The sequence below is a fragment of the Carassius gibelio genome, chromosome A1 (assembly GCF_023724105.1).
Source record: "Carassius gibelio isolate Cgi1373 ecotype wild population from Czech Republic chromosome A1, carGib1.2-hapl.c, whole genome shotgun sequence".
In the NCBI taxonomy this organism is placed as follows: domain Eukaryota; kingdom Metazoa; phylum Chordata; class Actinopteri; order Cypriniformes; family Cyprinidae; genus Carassius; species Carassius gibelio.
This window is the reverse complement of record NC_068371.1, coordinates 27,314,863-27,336,575: the sequence shown is the minus strand read 5'-3', so window position 1 is coordinate 27,336,575 and position 21,713 is coordinate 27,314,863. Positions and strand designations below refer to the sequence as shown.

General features: G+C 34.4%; 1 protein-coding gene across 1 annotated transcript in view; it reads right to left on the bottom strand.

Moving 5' to 3' along the window:
• Positions 1-12,318: 12,318 nt before the first annotated feature.
• The window catches only part of LOC128017327 (neuromedin-K receptor), a 41,456-nt gene continuing 32,061 nt past the window's right edge, over positions 12,319-21,713 (bottom strand). Inside the window, exons 4-6 of the mRNA XM_052602675.1 lie at positions 20,575-20,771; positions 18,280-18,576; positions 12,319-15,693 (exon numbers count right to left, since the gene is read on the bottom strand). Coding sequence (XP_052458635.1) covers positions 18,294-18,576; positions 20,575-20,771 — 480 coding nt within the window. The 3' untranslated portion in view covers positions 12,319-15,693; positions 18,280-18,293. The remainder of the gene's footprint in view (positions 15,694-18,279; positions 18,577-20,574; positions 20,772-21,713) is intronic.

Below are 21,713 nucleotides of genomic sequence, written 5' to 3'. Positions count from 1 at the left end.
TTGCGAGTTTGCCTGGTTAATTAAATAAAGTTTTGACCCCCTCAGTGAAAAAATAATTTAATTTATTCATTTATTTTTTGTTTAGAAAGTTGAATTTCAGAATTAGTTAGTATCTCCAGTAGGTCTACAAAATCGTCTCCAGTTTGGTACTATTACAGCAACTTGAACTACTGCAAAATTATTCAAATATATTTTACAAGAAATTACAATTTAAGTTTTTTCTATTTCAAAAAGTCATTTTCAGTTCAGAGCGTTGCATGTCATTTCTTTGTAATTATTTGTGAAATTTGCAAGCACATTTCTGAGTAAGAATTATTTCAATGTCAGTTTTACACCTTTTGTTTTTCTCAGAGTACTAGATTGTGACCGATTTTGTGCTTTTGAATGATTCACACTGAATTCAGCTGTACTCTTGGAATAGATAGATAGATAGATAGATAGATAGATAGATAGATAGATAGATAGATAGATAGATAGATAGATAGATAGATAGATAGATAGATAGATAGATATAGATAGATAGATAGATAGATAGATGAAAAAATAACAATGTAATTTAAATATCAGTAAAAAAAAAGTGTCCCCAAGCACACAGTCATTATTAGTATTAGTGCACAAATGGATTTGTTATTTTACAGCCTTGATGAATTTTCAAGAAATCCATCCATTATCGCAATTTCCCAGGTTTAGAAATATACAATTATTCAGAAATTGCAATATTAAATAGCCTTTAAATTTACATTACACAAACACAAGCCAGTTCTATATCCTTCAGGCTTTGAACAAATAAGTCTAAGCATATTAGCATAATTTCCATAATGTTGCTGTGCTGTAATATGCAGATTTCCATCAACTAATTGCAGAACAGTATGAAACACAATCTATTTCTGGCTGCAGATATTCGAAGGCACACAGGCTTCCAACAGCTCTAAACGTGATTCGTTCTAAAGCCATCTTAAACTGAATGACTGGCACAGCTACAATGACATTGAATATAAAGATGCCCAATCCTGTTTCAACAGGCTTCAAGTGACAAATGCTGAAAGAATGAACTGATCTAGCCTCTACCAATTAAAGCAGTTTCATTACACATGCAGTTTCAATTAAATTCAGTGATTAGATCATAATCCAAGGCAGAAGGATAAAGAGAGTTGATCACAAATGGAGAGAATTCCCTTCCATTATCCAGCAAAAAAAAGAAAAAAAAGAAAAACACTATTTGGATATTACAAAACCTCCTCAGTAAGATGCTTTTAGATTGCAGGTAAATTAGTTAAAAGATAAAGACAAGATGTGCTTGTGGGATACTGCTGAAAAACTCTCTCTATCTCATCTCTTTTAGATTTCATTGAGCATTTCTCACGGAGTATTTCACACTTTGAATTACTAATTCAAAATATCTGCAGGGAAACACTGATGTAAACTGATTGTTCACCCCAAAATGCAAAGTCTGTCTCATTTACTCACCTTCAGCTTGTTCCAAACCAATATGCTGTTACTATTTTCTGTGAAGTATAAAAGTAGTTACACTGACAACAGCAGTTTATACACTCTTGTATAAAACAAGGTACAAAGCTGTCACTGATATCCTAAGGTACAAAAGATAAAATTCTACCCCTAAATTATATAAAAAGGACCTAAAGTATACAAGCCATTTAATATTTATTCAGTAGCTTATGGTTTGACATTTAAGTAATTATTTACTCAGGGCCGTGCAGAGACCTTTGGAGGGGCAGGTGCTCAAAGTATAAAAGGGGCACATGGAACAAGGCTTTAAATAAGGCGGTTCAAAAAAGCAATACAGCAATATATTGTGATGCATTCCTTGACGATTTGCTTATCGATAAGTATGATTATGTATTGATACAGCAGCAAATGCTGTGATGCAGTTTTGAAAAAGAAAAAGATTAGAAGAGACAATTTTAAGTTTAAAAGTAAAAAAATATTTCCACCTAATAATAACTCTGGGATTAGAAACTGAAATGTCTTAAATTGTTCCAAACTGATGGCTTTTTCTTCTCTGTTCTACAGAATAATTAAGAACAGCTGTTATAGTAAAAACTATAGAAAACACTTGTGCCTCTACATTTTCCTCTTTCTACCAGCCTCTGCTTACCTGCTCTTTCTGTCACTTGTGCGTCTACATTTGCCTCTTTTTCTTCCTCTGAACTTACTTTCCAGTCTCTGTCCATCTAGGAACAAGGCACAATGTACTATTTCATTATCAATCTATTATTTTAACCATCACTACTATTCTTGCACCTAATCAATAAGTCCACCTTAAATATTGATACAAAACAATAAACAACTGAGTCATGCTATGAAAGCACTGAATAACTTATATAGGCTTATGTTTTATTTATTTTTCCTTTTTATTCAAAACAATTCCAAACATGCTTAATATATCAGGAAATATCTCGATTCTCAAACGTGTAAGTAAACGCGTTTTGCACCTTTATAGATTGTTATTTGATCAATAAATGGAAAGGTAGTGTAATCTATTAACTACACATAAAACCCCGACTTTTTACTTAAGTGCCATATCATGCCATAAAATATTTTTCATACGACTGGATTTGCATTTAATGTAAATTTTAATAACAATATTGTAAGTTACTTATTTTAACACTTTCATTTTACAGAGAGTAAAGAACATTTTCATTCAGTCTAGCCAGAGTTCAGGCACTCTCAAAAACTCCCATTACAATCACTGAAGCACTTTACATTACATTATGCACATCAGGAATTGTTTTTTCCCTCTCTCTCTTTGATGAAAGAATTCGCTAAATAATTCAGTCAGCGAGCAAGTGAACAAAAACACCGCGTTTCATGATGACTCTTCTGCACGTCTCCGATTGGCCATTGCATTCGCACAACAGAACCGTTGATTGGTTATCATGAAGCGTTGTACGAAAGTCTCTGGCTCAGCGCCAGCCAGCGAACACAGATTTGAATTTAGCAGCTGATGCTGAACGATCTAATCACAACAGTGTGATTATATCCAATATAAAAAATATTATTCTGCTGTTGTTTTTTTTTTTTTTTTTTTTTTTTTTTTTCGTCGTTTGGAAGCTGCATTTAAAATCAACTTGGCTCAGAAATCTTTGAAAGAGTCTACTACGCATGCGTAGAACGGATCGTGCAGGTGGACGGATCGTGTACCGACATATCCTCTTAATTTAGCAGTCGGAGACGGAACAACTTTCTGCTCTTATGTTTACTCCGTGCACTGTCAAGGTCTTCATCATATCTGTCGTGGTACCAGTCTTTGGAGTAATTATTTTACTGCAAATACTGCATCGCGCGCTGTTGGCATCGAGCCTGGACGGATCGTGCAGCGTCGTAAATCGTCACAAAACAGAATTATCATTTGCGCATGTGCGTTTTCTAAAGAGTCTACTACGCATGCGTAGAACGGATCGTGCAGGTGGACGGATCGTGTACCGACAACGCCTCTGCCCTCGATGCCTGTGAAACGTTTCTCCCTCAAACAGCACGCTAACCTTACTCTACACTACAGGCTAACGTACACACCGCGATATAAACAACATATCTGCATGTTCTCACATCACGTCGTTCTTGTACAATAATAATAAGTAAAGAAATATCAAAATCACTTCGCTGAGTATGAAACACCACTTACCAGCTTCCCTGGTGTTGAAAATATCCTCCTCTGACAATTAAAAAATGCGCGTGCGGCGTGACGAATTGTCCTGGTCGGATGAGAGGAGGTCGTCGTCGTCAGGTCAAAGGTCATCATGTTGGTCATCTTATTGACGGCTAAATTATTATTCAAAATTTTACTAATATTTAGATTGGGCATGAGCAGGCATTCACAAAAGGAAACGTTATGACAAAAAAAAAAAAAAAAAAAATTAGAGGAAATTTTGCTTTGACAAAAGGGCACTTTGGGCACCAAAGGGCAAAGGGGCAGGTGCTCAAGCACAACCCCCCCCCACCCCCCCCCCCCCCCCCCCCCCCGCACGTGCCTGTATTTACTGATGATCTTGCTGTCACACAAAGCCCTTATCTTGCACACATTCTCCTTTAAAAAAAATACTTGGCACATGATTTATACAGTATAACTGAAAGTGAGAGCAAATCTGATCAAGAATAAGATTGATGAGCCTTAGATTAAAGCACCATGTGCCCCATTTTTATTGTTTTGAGTGTTTTATTGTTGTTATTTAGATTTATGGAACATAATGCCTCCCCTCTTCATAGATATAAAACACATCCATAAAAAAAACCTTTCCTCAACTATGCTCTATAGAAATAATGTGATGTCATACTGAACAAATTTGAATATTTCAATCAGTACTGTAATTGCTATTTTGCACACACACAAAAAATCACTATTCAACTTCAAAAGAGAGATTCTTATTATAAATTGATAAATCTTCACTTTAGTATATTTATATTCCAGAATTTCAGAATATGAATTGACCAAATTTATATGCTAATATGCATTCTGACGTTGGCTGCCTATATTTCCAGTGACATATTTCTAAATATGTAAATGCTCACAAAGACAAACATTCCCCTCCTCCATTATTCGCCAGAAAGAAATATTGCTATTGAAACAATATATTCCACATTCAGCATAGGATCATTTACAGCGGAGTATGCACTGCTTTAGATAGCTATAAGGATGTCTATAAAAGCATGTTGTAGGCGTTCGATGCACAGCTGGTATTTTAGCAGAGGAGCTGGACCAAGAAACAGAACTACTGCAGAGATCCACCCGGTAGGTCAGAACACTATTGGCCAATAACAGATGCTTTTCAAGATATGTGAGAATCAAGACCACTTTCATCTCAGTCATATCAAATTCATTTGTTTCACAGAGGAGTAAAGGTCACGGCTCATAATTTAACTTGTAATCCCTTTATTAGTTCATGAAGCAGATAGATACAATTAAATGCAGTGGTGAAGAACAGCATTGCCTTTCATAAAATCCTCGTGTCCACTTAGAAATGATTGCTGTGTAGTAGTTCAATCACTCATAGCACATGTATAAAGGAGGGCAGATTATGTCTTGATCACCTTTTGTCAAGGTCAAATTTTTTGAAAAGCTATTCCTCTATTAAAAATGGCTTGCAATACACATAAAATGTATCATGATTAAAACATTAAAGACATTCACTGGTAAGCACTTGATTTGGTGAATGAGCTAGTTATTAATTCCAGAGCCAATTGGAATGATTCAGTCCGATTAATGAACTAATCATTCAACCACTTCAGATGGATTATATTAACAATCAAACACCTTGTAAACTGATAAGTAAACCTTTTTTTGTTTTTTTTTACGGTCCCATACCATTAAGATCTTATTTATTTATTTATTTGTTTGTTTGTTTGTATATATATATTTAGATTTATAGAACATAATGCTTCCCCTCTTCATAGGTGTAAAACACATCCATAAAAAAAACTCTTTCCTCAACTATGCTCTATAGAATTAATGTTATTTCAATACAGTAATTGCTATTTTACCCCAAACCAAAAATCACTATTCAACTTCAAAGAGAGATTCTTATTATAAATTGATAAATCTTCACTTTAGTATATTTATATTCCAGAATTTCAGAATATGAATTGACCAAATTTATTTATTTGTTTGTTTGTTTTTATGTATGTATGTATGTAAGTATGTATGTATGTGTATATATATATATATATATATATATATATATATATATATATATATATATATAGAAATACGCCTCCCCAATGAGTCACTGCTCACCAAAACCTTTCTGCCAGTCTCTGCTCAAGACAACCAAATATGGAATATATAGAATAGAAATAAAGAAAAGATTTACTGAGAGAAGCTACAGAGCATGCATGGATGATCATTACTATTTATTCTGAAAGAATTTGTAAAGCTGTTCAGAAATGTTATTCACTTTAATGTTAGATATGTATTTTTTTCATTTTTCCCTGTACTCATTTTCAAATGATATACAAAGGCAATAATCTTTGAAGAGGTGTATTCTAAGCTTTTGAGTTACTTATTTGTCATGGTTGGGCAGCCTTGGATCTACAAAATTAATATTTCAATTACCGCCACAGAAGAACAGACACCAACCCAACAGCTTGTACCTGCAATAATTTGGCAGACACTGAAACCAATAACCAGAGAAAATCAAAAAAATAATTAATGTCTGAAATTCCCGATTATCAGAAATCTTGAAGATTCTAGATTCAGTGCCAAGCGGCTGGAGCTCCACTACAGCAGAAGCTAGTGAATAGAACAAGATTAATCCAGAAGATTGAGCTTCCTGCCTTATGGGAAAACCATCCAGGCTTAAAAGAGATTTTCATTACATGGACTTTGATTCCTTCTCCAGTGACCAGAAGTAAAATAAGCAAGCAAGAATTTCCATTCCGTGTTTTGAACAATCAAGCATTTGAACCAAATATATGGAATATGTAAACTCAGAAAGTAAATATTGTATGTGACATACAATTACAAAATCTTTCACATCTCTCTTTGAATTCCTCACTCCTCGTATATCATTCCTTTATGGATCACATCAAGGTTTGATTTCTTGTTCAACTTAGCAAACTTAAATAGAACAGGTTACTTCTGAGCATGTCTTATACCCTGAGGACTCTGTTCAGAGATATCTGGCCCTTGATCATGGCATGCACCTGAATTGAAAAGACCAGTGAACTAAGAGGCACCATCATGTTCATTTCATCTTGTGAAATCAGCAACGCCTCTTAAACTAAGCATGCCATAGCTACCTACAGTTACAGTATGACGATGTACAGTAACATCTGTTGTATGTAGACACGGAATTAAAGGTGATTAAATGTTATTAAATGCTGGCTTACATAATTAGTTTTTAGTAAATCAAATGAGTCATGTTAAACTAAATTAAAACGAGAAATGAATAAAAAATATTAATGTTGCAAACTATAGCTAGCTACTGTACATAAAAATATTTTGTATTTTATTCCTTTGATTAAAATGTTTTCAATTTTTTTTTTATCTATTGTACAGCTCAAATCAGTCTCTGCTCATATATTAAAAACATGCAAAGAGCATTATTTAATTAATAAAAAAAAAAAAAACTATTTGTAAAATTAAATTGCTGAAACATTATTTATTATTTATTCGCACACCAAGTGTCATCACTGTGGCAAAATTGCAAAAAAAAAAAAAAATAATAATAATAAAAAAAACTGAATCTTCTAGAGTAATGTAGAGAAACTTTCATTCTAGATGGCATCTATCAGCATCTATAAAGCCTCATGTGTGACATTCTTGAATTATTGAATGCCAAGACCAGTGTTGAAGACCAGCATTAAACAGCCTTGTATAGTCTCCTTTGCCAGCAATACTTCATTCTGTAATTTCAGTCTCTCAATCCATTTTCTTCTTCTTTTTTCTTCTGGAGGACTGCTCACAGAAGGATTCTGTGGAGGCTCTGCATGCCTGCATGGTTAGCTGGAGGCAGGGTGCGATGGAAGCAGGGCACATCTATCTGTTACAGTTTAGAGGCAACACTTTATCTTGAAACATTTCATGGTGTGAGATGTTTTCTTGAGGGTTTCCCAAAAGCACTTTTTGAAAAAGTTTTTAAAAGTTGCTTTTCTCTTCAAACTTTTGGATTTAACACCAAACAAAACAGACATATCTGTCTCTTAAATTTAACACAAATTGTTGCGCCAATTCTATCCATCAGAAATTAATAGAATGGTGGAAGAAGCCAGAAGGGAACTGGCTCTTTTAAAAGCATATTTCATCCAAAAAAGAACATTCTTTCATCTTTTACGTCATCATTTACCACAGTTAGTTCCAAAAATGACTGTTTCTTTTTTTTTTTTTTTTTTTTTTTACAAATTATTATCTTATTCTGTCTGAAAAAAAAGAATAAAAAAAAATAAAAGTGAAATAACAAGCACACTGGGATGCTAAAGTGACTTTTTTTTTTAGTTAATTTAGTTTTTACATTTTATTCCCCAAATTGGCTATGCAGAGCACCTTCTCAACATTGTTCTGCCACAATAACTCAACATCATTATTCAAAATTACTCACAATTCATATTTTGAATCCAGTAAATACACAGTGTAGTGTCAGTAAATGTGAAATATGAAAATGTTTATGCATCACTAACAGGTGCTAAATTCAACAGCAACTGAACTATCATGTAAAGAAATAATACAACCTGGCCTCATCTGTCTTTAAATTAGTATTTAAAGGTGCTATCTACAATTTTTACACACACACACACACACACACACACAAATACCAGAATACACACTGAAATTAATATACATTGTAATGCACAATATGTAAATACTGACAGCATTTAAAATGGAAAAGTATTTATGTTAGCACAGGTTTAGAAACACACAATTCTTTACAAATCTTTTATTGTTATATTTATGCAGTTACATTTTATTATTTGGCTTGTATTATTAAAAGTGTGCAGTGAAAATAATTTATGTTAGAAAATACTATTATATACATAGTACTAAAAATGTAGATTTTTGAATGTTTTAATGCAAGTGTGATGTGGAATGTGACAACATAAAAATAGAACGAAAGTCAGGTGAAATCTTTCCTTCTTGTAAATTACCATTGGTAGTAATTAATTATCAAAAAGAAAAAATGTAGGATGGGAACTTTGTTCTGTACATTGTGACATTGTGACATTGTGACGTGGGTGTTACAATCAAAAGTAAATGCAAGCTTGCAGTTGATTGTGGAGGGACTGGGTTTAAGTGGACTAAATGATTGAAGAAGACTAATATCTTTCAGCAGAAAGAAGTCTGTTGTTTGGATTAATCATTATACGAAGTCAATAAATCTATAAAAACCAATTAAACGCACAGTTGGAAAGGTATATACTGTAGCTGTCAGTGGGATGTCTGTCATTGTCACATTTGAAGTTTACATAATTATAATAATAAGAAATCAGATTTCCCCCTCGTACTTGTGAACAGCAGCCCCCCATGGTGCATAATTTAACATTACATGGATGTGAGGGACTGAAATGACTGGGGCATGTGACTGCTCAGCATTCGTTGCCAGAAGCATATATTTTTGAGTGGGACCCAAATTATGCCCTATGAAGATGAAGCATCAACATGATTTCTGCATAGGGGGCTGTATGGACAAGCTCCATAGAGATTACATCTCAAGAAAATGAAAAGCCAAATGGTCCAGTTCAAAATGTCTCCTTTGAGACGTCTGGAGAGAAACAATCTAATGAAAACAGTATCAGACAGTCAACAAGCAATCACTTCTAAAGGACAAATTATTGTGGCTCCATTGGACATATGTTTATGAAATCAGGACCAATAACAGTGACCAAATAAGTGCTCAAGGTGAGACAAAAGGGATGCAGTTAACAATAGCTGAGCCTTGAATAAACACCATATAGTTTTAAAGAAACATTATAATGTAAAAGTATGACATTCAATCCCAGAAATGTTATCATCTTATACATAAAGCAACATTACAACGTTATGTGGACAAATGCTGAAAAATCATCAAATGCCTCCCACAAAATCAACAGCTCCATGCCATGTTTAACTGCAGGCCCCAGACAGATTGTGGGTAAGGATGCTGTGGCTTTCTTCAAACATGCATGCACATGTTGGAAATAGGGTGGCTGAATACTCTTTTTTGTTTTTATTTTTTGTGCTGTTTTTTATTTTATTTTATTTATTTATTTATTTTTTTTGATGAAAATTACTGCAAAAATGGCAGATTTTATGCAGATTCTAGTTTTTTTAAATATTTTTTTAATTTATTTTTTTATGCCGATTTTCATTTAATGCAAGACAAAATCATGCCAAAATAAATAAATAATTCCTCCAAATATTGTTATATGTTTATGGTGTCGACCCAAATCATGTTAAACTGATTTAATCTATCCAGCTGCTTAATTACCTAATGCATGATATCATGAGCAAGATATATACATAAATTATAAAATATTTATGAAAATAAATGATTTCAGGTCACTTTGCTGGTGCAATTTTTCCATAAATTACTTACCAACAATGACCTCAGATAGGGTATTATTATGCACAAAAAGTAGTGAGGAAATAAAGAGTATGATGAAGGTAAGTTGGGCACAGAGTCTCTGTGAATCACGTGTCCCAGCTGAGTCATTTCCCATCAGGGGGGAAATACCTTTTTGGGAGTGTTTTGCTCATCTCACACACTGGTGTACATTCCTCCATTGATTATTAACAGCCCTCACGCAGTGCACATAATGCATCTCTATTTGTTGTGTCTCTATGGCAGGGCAAAACTGACACATCCACAGACTTATCGCACCAGATGTGCAGTTTCAGGGCATGTTCGAAAAGTATAATGCTGTATGCTGTAAATCAATTCTGGTCTACATACAAATTGATTGAGCTCTTGTGGAGTGTCTAAGTTGGAGATCAAATAGCTCATGTAATCAGGATGAACCTTCAATTTGTAGTGGCCCTTGAGAGTTTATATCCTTTACTTTATTGTGTCTTGCAGCAAATACATTTTATTTACCCATTACCTAGTATTACATGAGCATCATCCAGCTATTATCATTGTCATGTTTGTCAGAAGAGTGGATGAGTTTGCTCATCCAATTGATATACTGTCTGTTGGTTTGTACTGAAATAACTCATTTCTTCGGCAAACTATAAATCTGGCATACACTATAAGTATGGTATCATGCAATTTACCCTGGTATGCCTGCCTTTACCAACTGTCTGTGTTATCAATTCCATGCAGATGAGCAAACATGTGGACATTGTTGCCGACAAACTTCTTTGTGACTGTACAACTGTAGCACAGCAGCAAACGTGTTGTGAGTGCTTGTGTGCACAGTGTTTACATTTTTATTGCAACATTACACAATGAAGATATAATTAAAGGCTACATGTTGTGCGTTGTAAATGAAGTGTCATGTCTGTTACAGTATGAAGGTAGTGACCTATTTCTTCCATATTTATCCTCTGTTTTAGTTTCATTCTCATGGATTCTCAGTTTGTTTCTTTTCATTTCGTGTTTCCTTTGCTCTCTTTTCCTTTATAAGTGGCCATGGGTTTTGATTAATTAGATCATACCTGTTTGTATTCTGTTCATCATCTTGTGTATTTAAGTCCCTCAGCTTCTGTTCCTTTGTTGGGTGTTGTTGCGTTGCACACACTGTTTCGTTTGGCTCCTCATCTGTGAATTACCTGGATTTGTTTTAATAAATACCTTTGTATCATGTGAACCCTTTATGGAATCTTTTTTTTTTACATTCCTTGGACTAAACAGTGACAATAAAATACTTTTGTATTCCCATTTCTATTTGTGAACTGATATTACCACTTGAAGCACATTTTAGGTTGCCTGACAAATCCCATTTCAAAGTGTAAAGTTCCCTTTTTTGAGTAATTTGTAAGTGAAATTCAGGTCAAGACACCTGTAATGAATCATTAGCTCCTGGTTCTGCCTCTCAGAATCTCAGAAAGCACTATACATTTATCAGCAAATAAGAATATGATGTAAATTTGTCAGGGTTCAACTGAGTGCAATTAAATTCTGCCAGCTCATTTACCTTATTTTAGAGGGCTTTGAACTATGCTGTGCTGCACGGGGCATTTACATTTTATCTGTGCTTTACTAGCTCTTCTGTTTTTACCTTTTATCAGTAGGTGAGTTGTTCTTCCATACAGAGATATATGGTAGAAATGGAAATGCAAATGGAAAAACCATTTCCCTGACAATCTCCAGGGCCTCTGAAATTGAGCATCACAGATTAACCAGTAACCAATACGTACACATTTTTATTCTCCCAATTCATGACAGTTCACTGTGTTAAATCATGCTGGCTGGAGGATGTTTTAAGCTCACTATTTGGTGAGCGCTGGTAAACTCACACAGTTTTAGTCTGGGAACATTCCATTGCAAATAGAGCAAGTCAACAGGGAATATCTCAGAGTGGGAAAAGAGATACAGTACACCTCCAGGGTTATCAGAGGAGTAAGGGATTAGTCTCATTTGAGTTACACCGAAGTTAATACAAATCCTGTCCACACATGACTGATGCTGAACTATTCTTAAAGTACTCCATCTAGACCTCCGAGTGCCTCAAGATGAGTGTAGATCAGTGGTTCAGAAACTCCACCTCCCCATCTGCTACAACAAAAATCATAAACACATGAGTACAGAGGGCATTTTAGTTTCAATTGCTCAGCTGACCCTATTTCAATTTGAGTAAAATCAGAAGAAATTATTTCTTTTCAAAACGGTGTTTCCATGGGGCTGTCAAATAGATGAGGACTGGAATCTCACTTTTGTCATTTTAAAAGCCTTTGAAGTTTGAACACATTTATTTCCAACAATCACAGTTTGGCAATTACAAGACTTTGCACTAGAGTCAAAATATCTAACAAAAACATTGGCGATACAGAGCTTTTAAACCAAACACATTCAACTTAAAAAACACAGTTAAGAATCACAGTAAACACTGCACAAATTAATAACCGCTCCATCATGTGCAAGATCAGACAACACCATTATCAAAAAAGCTAGTCATTTGTAAAAAAAACACGTCTTACATAACAACAAGCTTTATCCCACAGTTTTTAACCTTCCTCAAAGGAATAGTTCAGCCAGAAATGAACATTTGCTTCTCACCCTCAAGCCATCAAAGACGTAGATGAGTTAGTTTCTCCTTTTGAACAGATTTGGAGAAATGTAGCATTACATCACTTGCTCACCGATGGATCCTCTGCAGTGAATGGGTGCCGTCAGATTGAGAGGCCAATCAGATGATAAAAGCATCACAATAATCCACATCACTCCCATCCATCAATTAACTTCTATGTAATGTAAAAGCCGTCTGAATCAATACAGAACTATGCAAAGATTAAGTCCAAAACAGATCTAAACAAATATGTCAGTGGATTTTGAGAAAGTATTTTGAATAATGAATAACAGACTCATATTTTAGCCAATGGTTTAAAGTTAAAACACTTTAATGATAGATTTGTTTTTTTATCATTCCCAAGATCCAAAGTGATGATGGACTGGAATCATGTGGATTACTAGGTTGTTTTTATCAACTCTCTCAGACTCTCATTCACTGCAGAGGGTACACTAGTGAGCAAGTCATGTCAATTTCTCCAAATCTGTTTAGATGAAGAAATAACCTCATCTACTTATTGCATGGCCTGCAGTTGAGTGCATTTTTAGCAAATCTTCATTTTTGGGTAAACTATTCTTTGAAAAATGAGAACGCTTGTATACCAGTATAATCATTTAGCCAGTGAAAATGGCAAGTTTGCTCGTTTTAAAAATGAAAACACAGCTGAAACATTCAATTAAAATGCTTATTTGTCACAAGCTATCAATAAAGCATACTAAAATTTGAGCTTATAGTTATACGACATTATTATACAATCATTTTTTATTTAAATGTAAAATCTCAAAGCTTATCTAATTAAATATAATAATTCTGTGTTAGATAATACATGTAAGAACCTGCACAAACATCCACAAGTACATAGTGTATTTCAGTACTTACATAACTACAGTATACACAGTAAATCAAATGTCCATGTGGTAAATTATAAGATGAATGTCTCGCATAAGTCTATAAAGCCTCAGACCTCAAACACAATTAAACATTTGGGGACCGCAATGTATGTTTCTTTATTCTATATACACTGGAATCAACAAAATACATGACAAACTGTAGACCTTTTTAACTTAAAAAAGCATACATAAATTTCAGAAACGCAGTGATAAGGCAAGAAGGACATGCTCTGATGCTTTGACATGTAAACATTCACAAGTCTTCACTCAGACAGATGGGAGTTGATAATGGTGTAATCATTCATTCATTGTCTGTACTATATACTATGAATGTACAACACTGCCAAAACATGACAGTGACATATTCTACATTCATTGTTAATACTTTCAAATGGTCTCAGCGTATTCGCTAGGCAGGTGCATTGGCCTGTTTCAATGAAAATCAATTGTAGGCTTGTCCAAAAAGCAGTGCAGCTATGCACAAATTAAAAGTTACTGATATGTAAGATGCTGAACATCAACAAAATTAACACTGAAACAAAGAAACTATGCAAGAAAAAAAGGTTCAAAATAGTCAAGGGAAGTCACTTAAACAACACAGAACAATGCAAGTGTTTGAAAGAGCTGATAAGAGACAAGAACCAGGCCGCAAAATGCAAGAAGTGCTTTTTTTTCTAACAACATCAAAGGACAAAGTTGAGTTTATATATATATATATATATATATATATATATATATATATATAATTAAAATAAATCACTATATTATGATGAATATATGCTGTATACATGCATTAATGCTTACATGTTTGGGTACACACATGTGCCCTAAGAATGAGCACAAACAGCTTTCATCAGAGTGGCCACAGCTGGCTTTCCTCACCTGGAAAAAATCCATTAAACTTGCAATTGATGGTGCAGCGAGGGTGAGCATACCAAGGCCTCCAGACATGTTTTCCAAGCAACAACTTATGAGTCAAGTTTGTGGCCGGCACTCCTCAGGCTTAACCAATTAATGCCTAAGGCTAAGCAAGCTATATATCTTGTTTTTTGTTTTTTAGTGATGGGTTACAGCCTAATTGCTTCTAAATGGGTAAAACGAAAAGAACGGAGGAAAACTGTTTGTACTCTGCTGGAGAAACATCTATGCAAATCTGTAATAATAAACCTTGAGCCTGGATCATTTACTCACCCTAATGTTGCAAACCTTTTTATTTCGGCGAAACACCAAAATATTTTGATATATATCTCAGTTAACAATTTTGTCTTTGTGTGAACATATCTTCTTTGGTGTTCCTCAGAAGAAAGACGCGCTTGGAATGACATGAGGGCGAGTAAATGACAACAGATTTTCATTTTGGGGGGAACAGTATTTACTTGTTTAAACATATGAGCCCTGCAGAGGGGATCCCCATAACACAGTGCTTAAAATAAAGACACAAAGCAAGAGCACAGACTTGGAGCATATCATAAGACTTAAGTACAAACCCTGAAAGACAACCTAAGGACAAGATAAGAGAGAAAATTTAAATGGGGCACTTGCATCACTCTGAAGCTAGCAAGGTAAGAGTCCTTTCAGGTGTTGAAATACTTTCATCAATTTTAAGAAAAACCTTTTATCTGTAACCTAATTTTTTTTCTATTTTTTTTTGACAAGACTACAAAAAAGAGGTATGATAAAGGCTATAATAATAATACATTATTATGATAATTAAAATATTATAACTGTTTATTTTTACTTTTATACATCTATATTTGTTTATATTTACTAAATCAATATTTTGCTTCTGATACATGCAAAGCCTCACTTGTATCAGCCATTACCCCAGTCTTTTGTTACCTTAATTAAGAAAACATTGTTGAGGAACCTTATGATTATCAAAATTAAGTGTAGAAAACATAATACTTATTTACAATTTTTTTTTCCTTAGAAACTCATCAGTCTGTTCTTTCAAAAGATTAAGGCTCTACCGTGACTACTGTCTTTAAAGAAGAAAGCGAACTAGATCTAACCAGGCCAGAATGTGAATGGCCCAATGATCAACAACAAGAGGACACATACATCACAGACCATCAATTTGAGAAACAGACCCCTCACTGCTGCTCCGCTGGAAGCTTCATTGAACAGTACAAACCAAACACCAGCTTTCCTGGAAGAGTTCGGAAAGGAACGGGGAAAAAAATAAGAAGAAAAGGGTAGAATGAACAAAAAAACTCAAAGACTGGGATGTAGATGATTAGAAAGCAATATGAGGAGTTGTTTTGTTGTGGAAACTGTGTGATCGTAAGGTTGATGAGAGGTTATATACTGTAATCATCACTATAACATTCAGTTATAGTCTGTGCCAAAGAGTCACTGAGTTGGCAGATAAGCAAGTACTGTAGTTACACCAGCATCGCTCCCAGAATATGGCTGGCAGTTGAAAAAATACTGAATTCCATTAAAAATAACTATGCAATGCCAATGAAATCACACCAGTTTCAGTCTCAGTGGTTTACTTGATACAGGTCAAATAAAAATAGCACTTATCTGTCTTTGCAGAAAATGCATCTCAAGAAAAACACACGCTATCTACACAAATCCACATTTGAAGTTGTGTCTTTTTCTTCTACGTTTTGGCCTTCCATCTACACTGAGATGCCATTTTTGTCCCGCTAAAACAAGCCTTTTGATGACACTCTCCCAAGTGGATAAAAAACGAAAATGCTGTTTTTGCATTGCGGAAAAAGAAGTATGGTGACAGGTTTAGCCATGTTACACATTTACCGGTTTGTGTGTGTTATGTGCTATTCACTTTCACAGCGTTGCTAAAGATATGTTACTGTGTACAATCTTCCAATTAACTTTCTAAAAAGACAACAGAACATTTAGTAGTTGCATTTGCTGTTGTGCAGCAAAACATGAGGGCAACTGTGTTTTTTAACCAATGGCGACTAACTGCAAGATATATTGGTAATAAACTGATAATGCCAGAAGAACAGCGTGAGAACTTATGCCTAGTCTATCGGTGTTATCTCAGTGAGCTTTTATAAAAAAAAATAAAAAATCATATTAACAATTGGACTTGACCATTTTCTGACATTTCAGAGTGGACGAGAAACATTCGGCAAATGCATGTGCAACTGGAGGGAGTTTTATACTGAAAGATGTATCCCGATTAGTGCAGATGAAGCCATAGCTATCTTACACCCTGGCTGTGTTCTGGATGGAATACACCAGCATATTTCATTTAGTCAGTTGGTCTAATTAATTGGCTGATATTATGCATCAGTTGTCCACTTAGACAATTAACAGAGGGTTTACAGCCTTGTCAATGGATAATATACAATTAGCTTTGTTGTTGTAGTTTTACATTATATTACTTAATTAGTTCATAGTCCATTTGATTTCATTTAAACATTTAAATTATGTACTCTAACATTCAATGTTAGTAATATTTTTTTTAAATAAATTAATACTTTTATTCAGCATGGAGGCATTAAAGTGAGAGTAAGACATTTATAATGTTACAAAAGATCTATATTTTAAAAATGTTATTCTTTTGATGTATTCATTAAAACAATACAAAATATTTATATTTCAAATAAATGCTATTCTTTTGAAGTATTCATCAAAGAATCATCTCAAAACATATTTCTACAAAATATTAAACAGCAAAAATATGTTTAATTGTGATAATAATAAGAAGAAATGTTACTTGAGCATATATGGATTCTGAAGGATCGAGTGACACTGAATCTGTGAAATCTGTGATTTGCCATAACTAGAACAAATCATTTTATTATTTTATTAAACTGAAATAGAAATCAGTTATTTTAAACTGCATAATATATATATATATATATATATATATATATATATATATATATATATATATATATATACACACACACACACACACACACACACACACACAAAATTAAAAGCAATGCACATTGCTTTTTGGATTACAATTTCTAACTCTCTCTGCCACTCTGGCAAAAAAAAAAAAAAAAAAAAGTCATCCAGTTATTCCATGCAAACAGAAAATCTGTATATATACCGAAAGAGCATTAATATGCTGGTATGCTATTCCATCCATAGCCTCTGTCTAAAACAAGGTCAAATTTCAAAATTAATCTTTTCTATGCTATTTAGATGATGTACCTGTACAACTGTTTTACCATCTCATCAATTACATAAGATGCTTTAGATGAAATGAGCAAATATGAAGCTAACAAAATTCACTACACGATTCAGCCAAGCTGCTCGTGTGCTGGCAACGCACCTATTCATTTACCAAACTCAGAATGTAGGATCAGTCTGAACCTTTTCAAACATTAGATATTTTAACAAGAACTGAGCATTCAGCTCCTGGGAGATATCGAAACTTTGGAATGCAGGTAGCCGGCTAACCTTGCTAACCATATGATGAAAGAGAACAGCATCTGATTGGCATCAAAGGGGAGCCTCTATCTACAATTTCTTTTACAAGACAAAGTGCTCCTCAGATGTTGGACAATATTGGTCTTTGTGATGATGAGTGCTGAGGGTGACACAATTTTATTTTTGTTTTTTTAAAGCAAAATGCACTAGACATGTTCCATAAACACTTTTTTTTTTAAATCAAGATGCTGTTTATGTGCTATATATTAGCATAATCAATTAAACTTTTAACTTTAAATCACTCCCTTCCAGTTTACAGAACGAGGATTGGTTGAAACGGCTGTGCTTGATACTTCAGTTTTAATCTTACATTAAAGGTCTATCTCAGCAGAATTCTTCCTTCAAGTCGCTCTGCATTTCTTCTTTGCTCTTGGTGGGGTTGGAGCAGCCGTTGTGCTGGTTGTTGTGAAGGCTCTTCCTGCCTGGGTGGCTGGTTGGCTCTGAGGGGTCACAAACGGCTACGACGGTGGTCTCTATTCGTGAGAGTGTGTACATGCTGCTCTGGCGTGCTACTTTATGCCGCATGGCCCGCAGCTCAAGCTCGTCATAGTCCGACACCCGCACAAATGGGCACCAGCGGAAAACACGTTTAAAGCCGGCCCGAAACCTGAGCACAGACAAGAACATATACAAAACCAGATGAAAAACTGGACAAATCGATGGGGGAAAATGCTAGATTATTTGTACATTTATACATGATCTGATTTCTTTCACATGTGATTGTAATTTCATGTAGATTGCAAGTACAAATTTCTCACAGTGTTTCCGCCGTGGAAACGGGCTTTCATTAGAATGAGAATGAAAAAAAAAATCTTTGCAAATGGCCAAAAGCCCTTAAACACAATCATCAATCTATGACTGCACAGGACAAAGAGAAAACCAATATTACAGGTTAAATGTCAGAGGCTACTGCCAACATAACAAGTCTATGTAGTTTTAATAATCAAAAACTACCAGGTACATTAAATAGCAGCTGTTTTATTGTTTTGTTTTTTCATTGTATTCAACTCTTTAAAAATGATTTTCCGTTTACTGAATAGCGTATGGTTGCAAATTGTCATGCCCTGGCACTGGTGTAATTTCAAACTAAGCCAAATGGGATCTGAAATTATGTGGATTATTTATGTGGATTATTTATCATCAAGTCTTGCATTTTAGCCATGTATTCCATCTGTGGTGCATTTACATGAAGCAAATCTATGGTTGTCCCAGCCTGATCAAGTTAATGGTGGATGGCAACGGTTGCCAGGCTACAACTGGTTGAGTGCTCAAAAAAAAAAAAAAAATATTGCAGAGCTGGAAAGGTTATTAGCTACATTTTATGCAGAGCCACATAACAGACTATATTCTATAACTCTCATACTAAGGTACAATACGTTTTTACAAAACCTGATATATATAAAATATTTTATTGCATTTCATTGTTTATGTTCAAGTTTGCAGACTTACTGTCTTCAGTCGTAAATCTAATTGTTCTTATAGTTAAATCTTTCATCTAATTGTCACCCAATACTTGTCTGGTTCTTTCTTTCCAGTGCTTCTCTGGTTATCGGTTTTGCTATAGATGGTCATGACTGGAGCTGAAAACTGGATATAAATATATCAATTTTTAATCACACTAATCTCATGTACAATGTTTTGTTTCTTTATTTTTTGAACATTTTAATCAAAGCATTTACTTGATAGACTTCTATTGTAAGTCTGCCGAAAACATGTTTTTTAACAAACTAAAGGATGTTGGAATTTTCCTCTGTGGTGATCGACAACACACCAAGGCTGATGTCGATAGAGCTTAGCTGGTATTGAACCTGGAGCATTCCTTTAATTAAAACCTTGCTCAAAATCATTGACTCTAAAGGGCTTTCTAATGGTCCCTGTGCTATTGTCATAACATTCACGTCTGCATGTCTTATTTTCTGTCAGCTGTGCACAGGGAAAATGAAGATTTGTTGAGCTGCTTTGAAATACTGTAGTTCACCCCAAAACTTTTTTTTTTTCCCATTATTTATATCCTCACCTTCATAACCATCTTTAATAATTTATTTTGGAAAGACAAAAAAATAAAATAAAATAAAATAATAATGAAGCTGCATACATGTTTGAAACAACATTAAGATAAGAAAATGAAGATAGAATTATCTTTTTTGATCAAACCTCTTCATGTTATATATTTGCAAAACAAAGAGAAAACAGTTCAGGGTGGGAAAAAAAGTGTTATGTTATTATTAATTAATTAATTAACTATGAATTATGTTATTATTCATTAATTCTGTGTGAAGTTATTTATGGACCATGTGGAACCAATCTTGGGTTGTTATTTACCTGTGTTTTACCTGTGATTATTGCTAAAAAAGGACATTCATACTGAGTCAGGTTAAGCCTGTTTCCTGTATCTGTCCTTCACTTGGACTGTTTATTAATAACAATTTCATTTCAATCATTGATATATGAGTAATATTTCATAGAAAGAAGATACATCTTAAGTGTCCATTACTGCATGATAAGCCCTACTCATGCAACAAATAGACGGAAAAACACTCATGTTGCTATGATAAGAAGCATGTGTGTCATAGATCTCTGTGGCATGCTTTAAGTTGAGTCTTACCTGCTGTTCAAGCAGCAGTAAATAATGGGGTTGTACATGGTGGAGCTCATGGCAAGCCACATGACCGACAAATAGATCTGCTGAATAAACTTCCATCTAACCAGCTGCTTGTTCAACCCTGTAACGAGGAAATATACATGGTATGGCAGCCAGCAGATGGCAAAGGTCACCACTACGATGATCATCATTTTCACCACCTGGAAAAAGAAAATGAAGGCAAAAGTGAAATACTACTGTTGTATATCTAATATATATCTTAAAGAACTGTGTATATATATATATATATATTATTAATAATTATATTTTTATATTATAACAAGAGCAGGTTATCATTTTGACACTGTGACTGACCCAATTTCACGCATACAAAAACAAAGAGAACAGTGGAGAAGTAATTATATCACAAACACTTATACGGCTGTGTTTCTATTCATTATGTTAATTCATTAAGACACTGCTTGTCATTCAAATCCCACAGCATCCAGCACACCCAAAAGCACCAAACACTGTCAGGACACCAAAATCTTGGTCATGTCACCAACAAGCTTAGACACTCTGGGCAAGCAATGCATCCGCAGCAAGAATGAAAACCCCAGGCAACACATTTCCGACAGGGCAAGGACACCACATGAGGTCTTCATGGCATAAGTTCTCTTTAGTGTGGGAAAAAATAACTAAATAAATAAATAAATAATGGAAAAATGTTGACTAAGTTGTATTTGCCATGATTCATGTAAAATCATTGTTTCTCCTGCAGTTATCTGCTGCTTTTACAGTTTAACTGTCATTTATCAAACATTTGTTGTGTGTAGAGCCACTGTGTGGATCTCCATCCTGTCAGTTTCATTCGGTCCTCAAAATATCTGCTCTCTCTTCGAGCAAGTGTCCTTCTGCCCCTGCAGGGCTTCTGCCATAACAAATCCATTTCCCATCCTTCACAATGTGAATTGTTTCTGTAGCCACATCACAAAGTCAGATTGGAGAAGCTTCACTAATGAATTTAATTACATTGTTCATACGGTCCAACTGAGACAGCGAGTGGATCTTTGCATGTCCCTCTTACAATCTGTAGATCACTACACTGCTCCACCTCAGGAAACAAACTAATGAACAATTCAAATTATATATATATAAGTGTG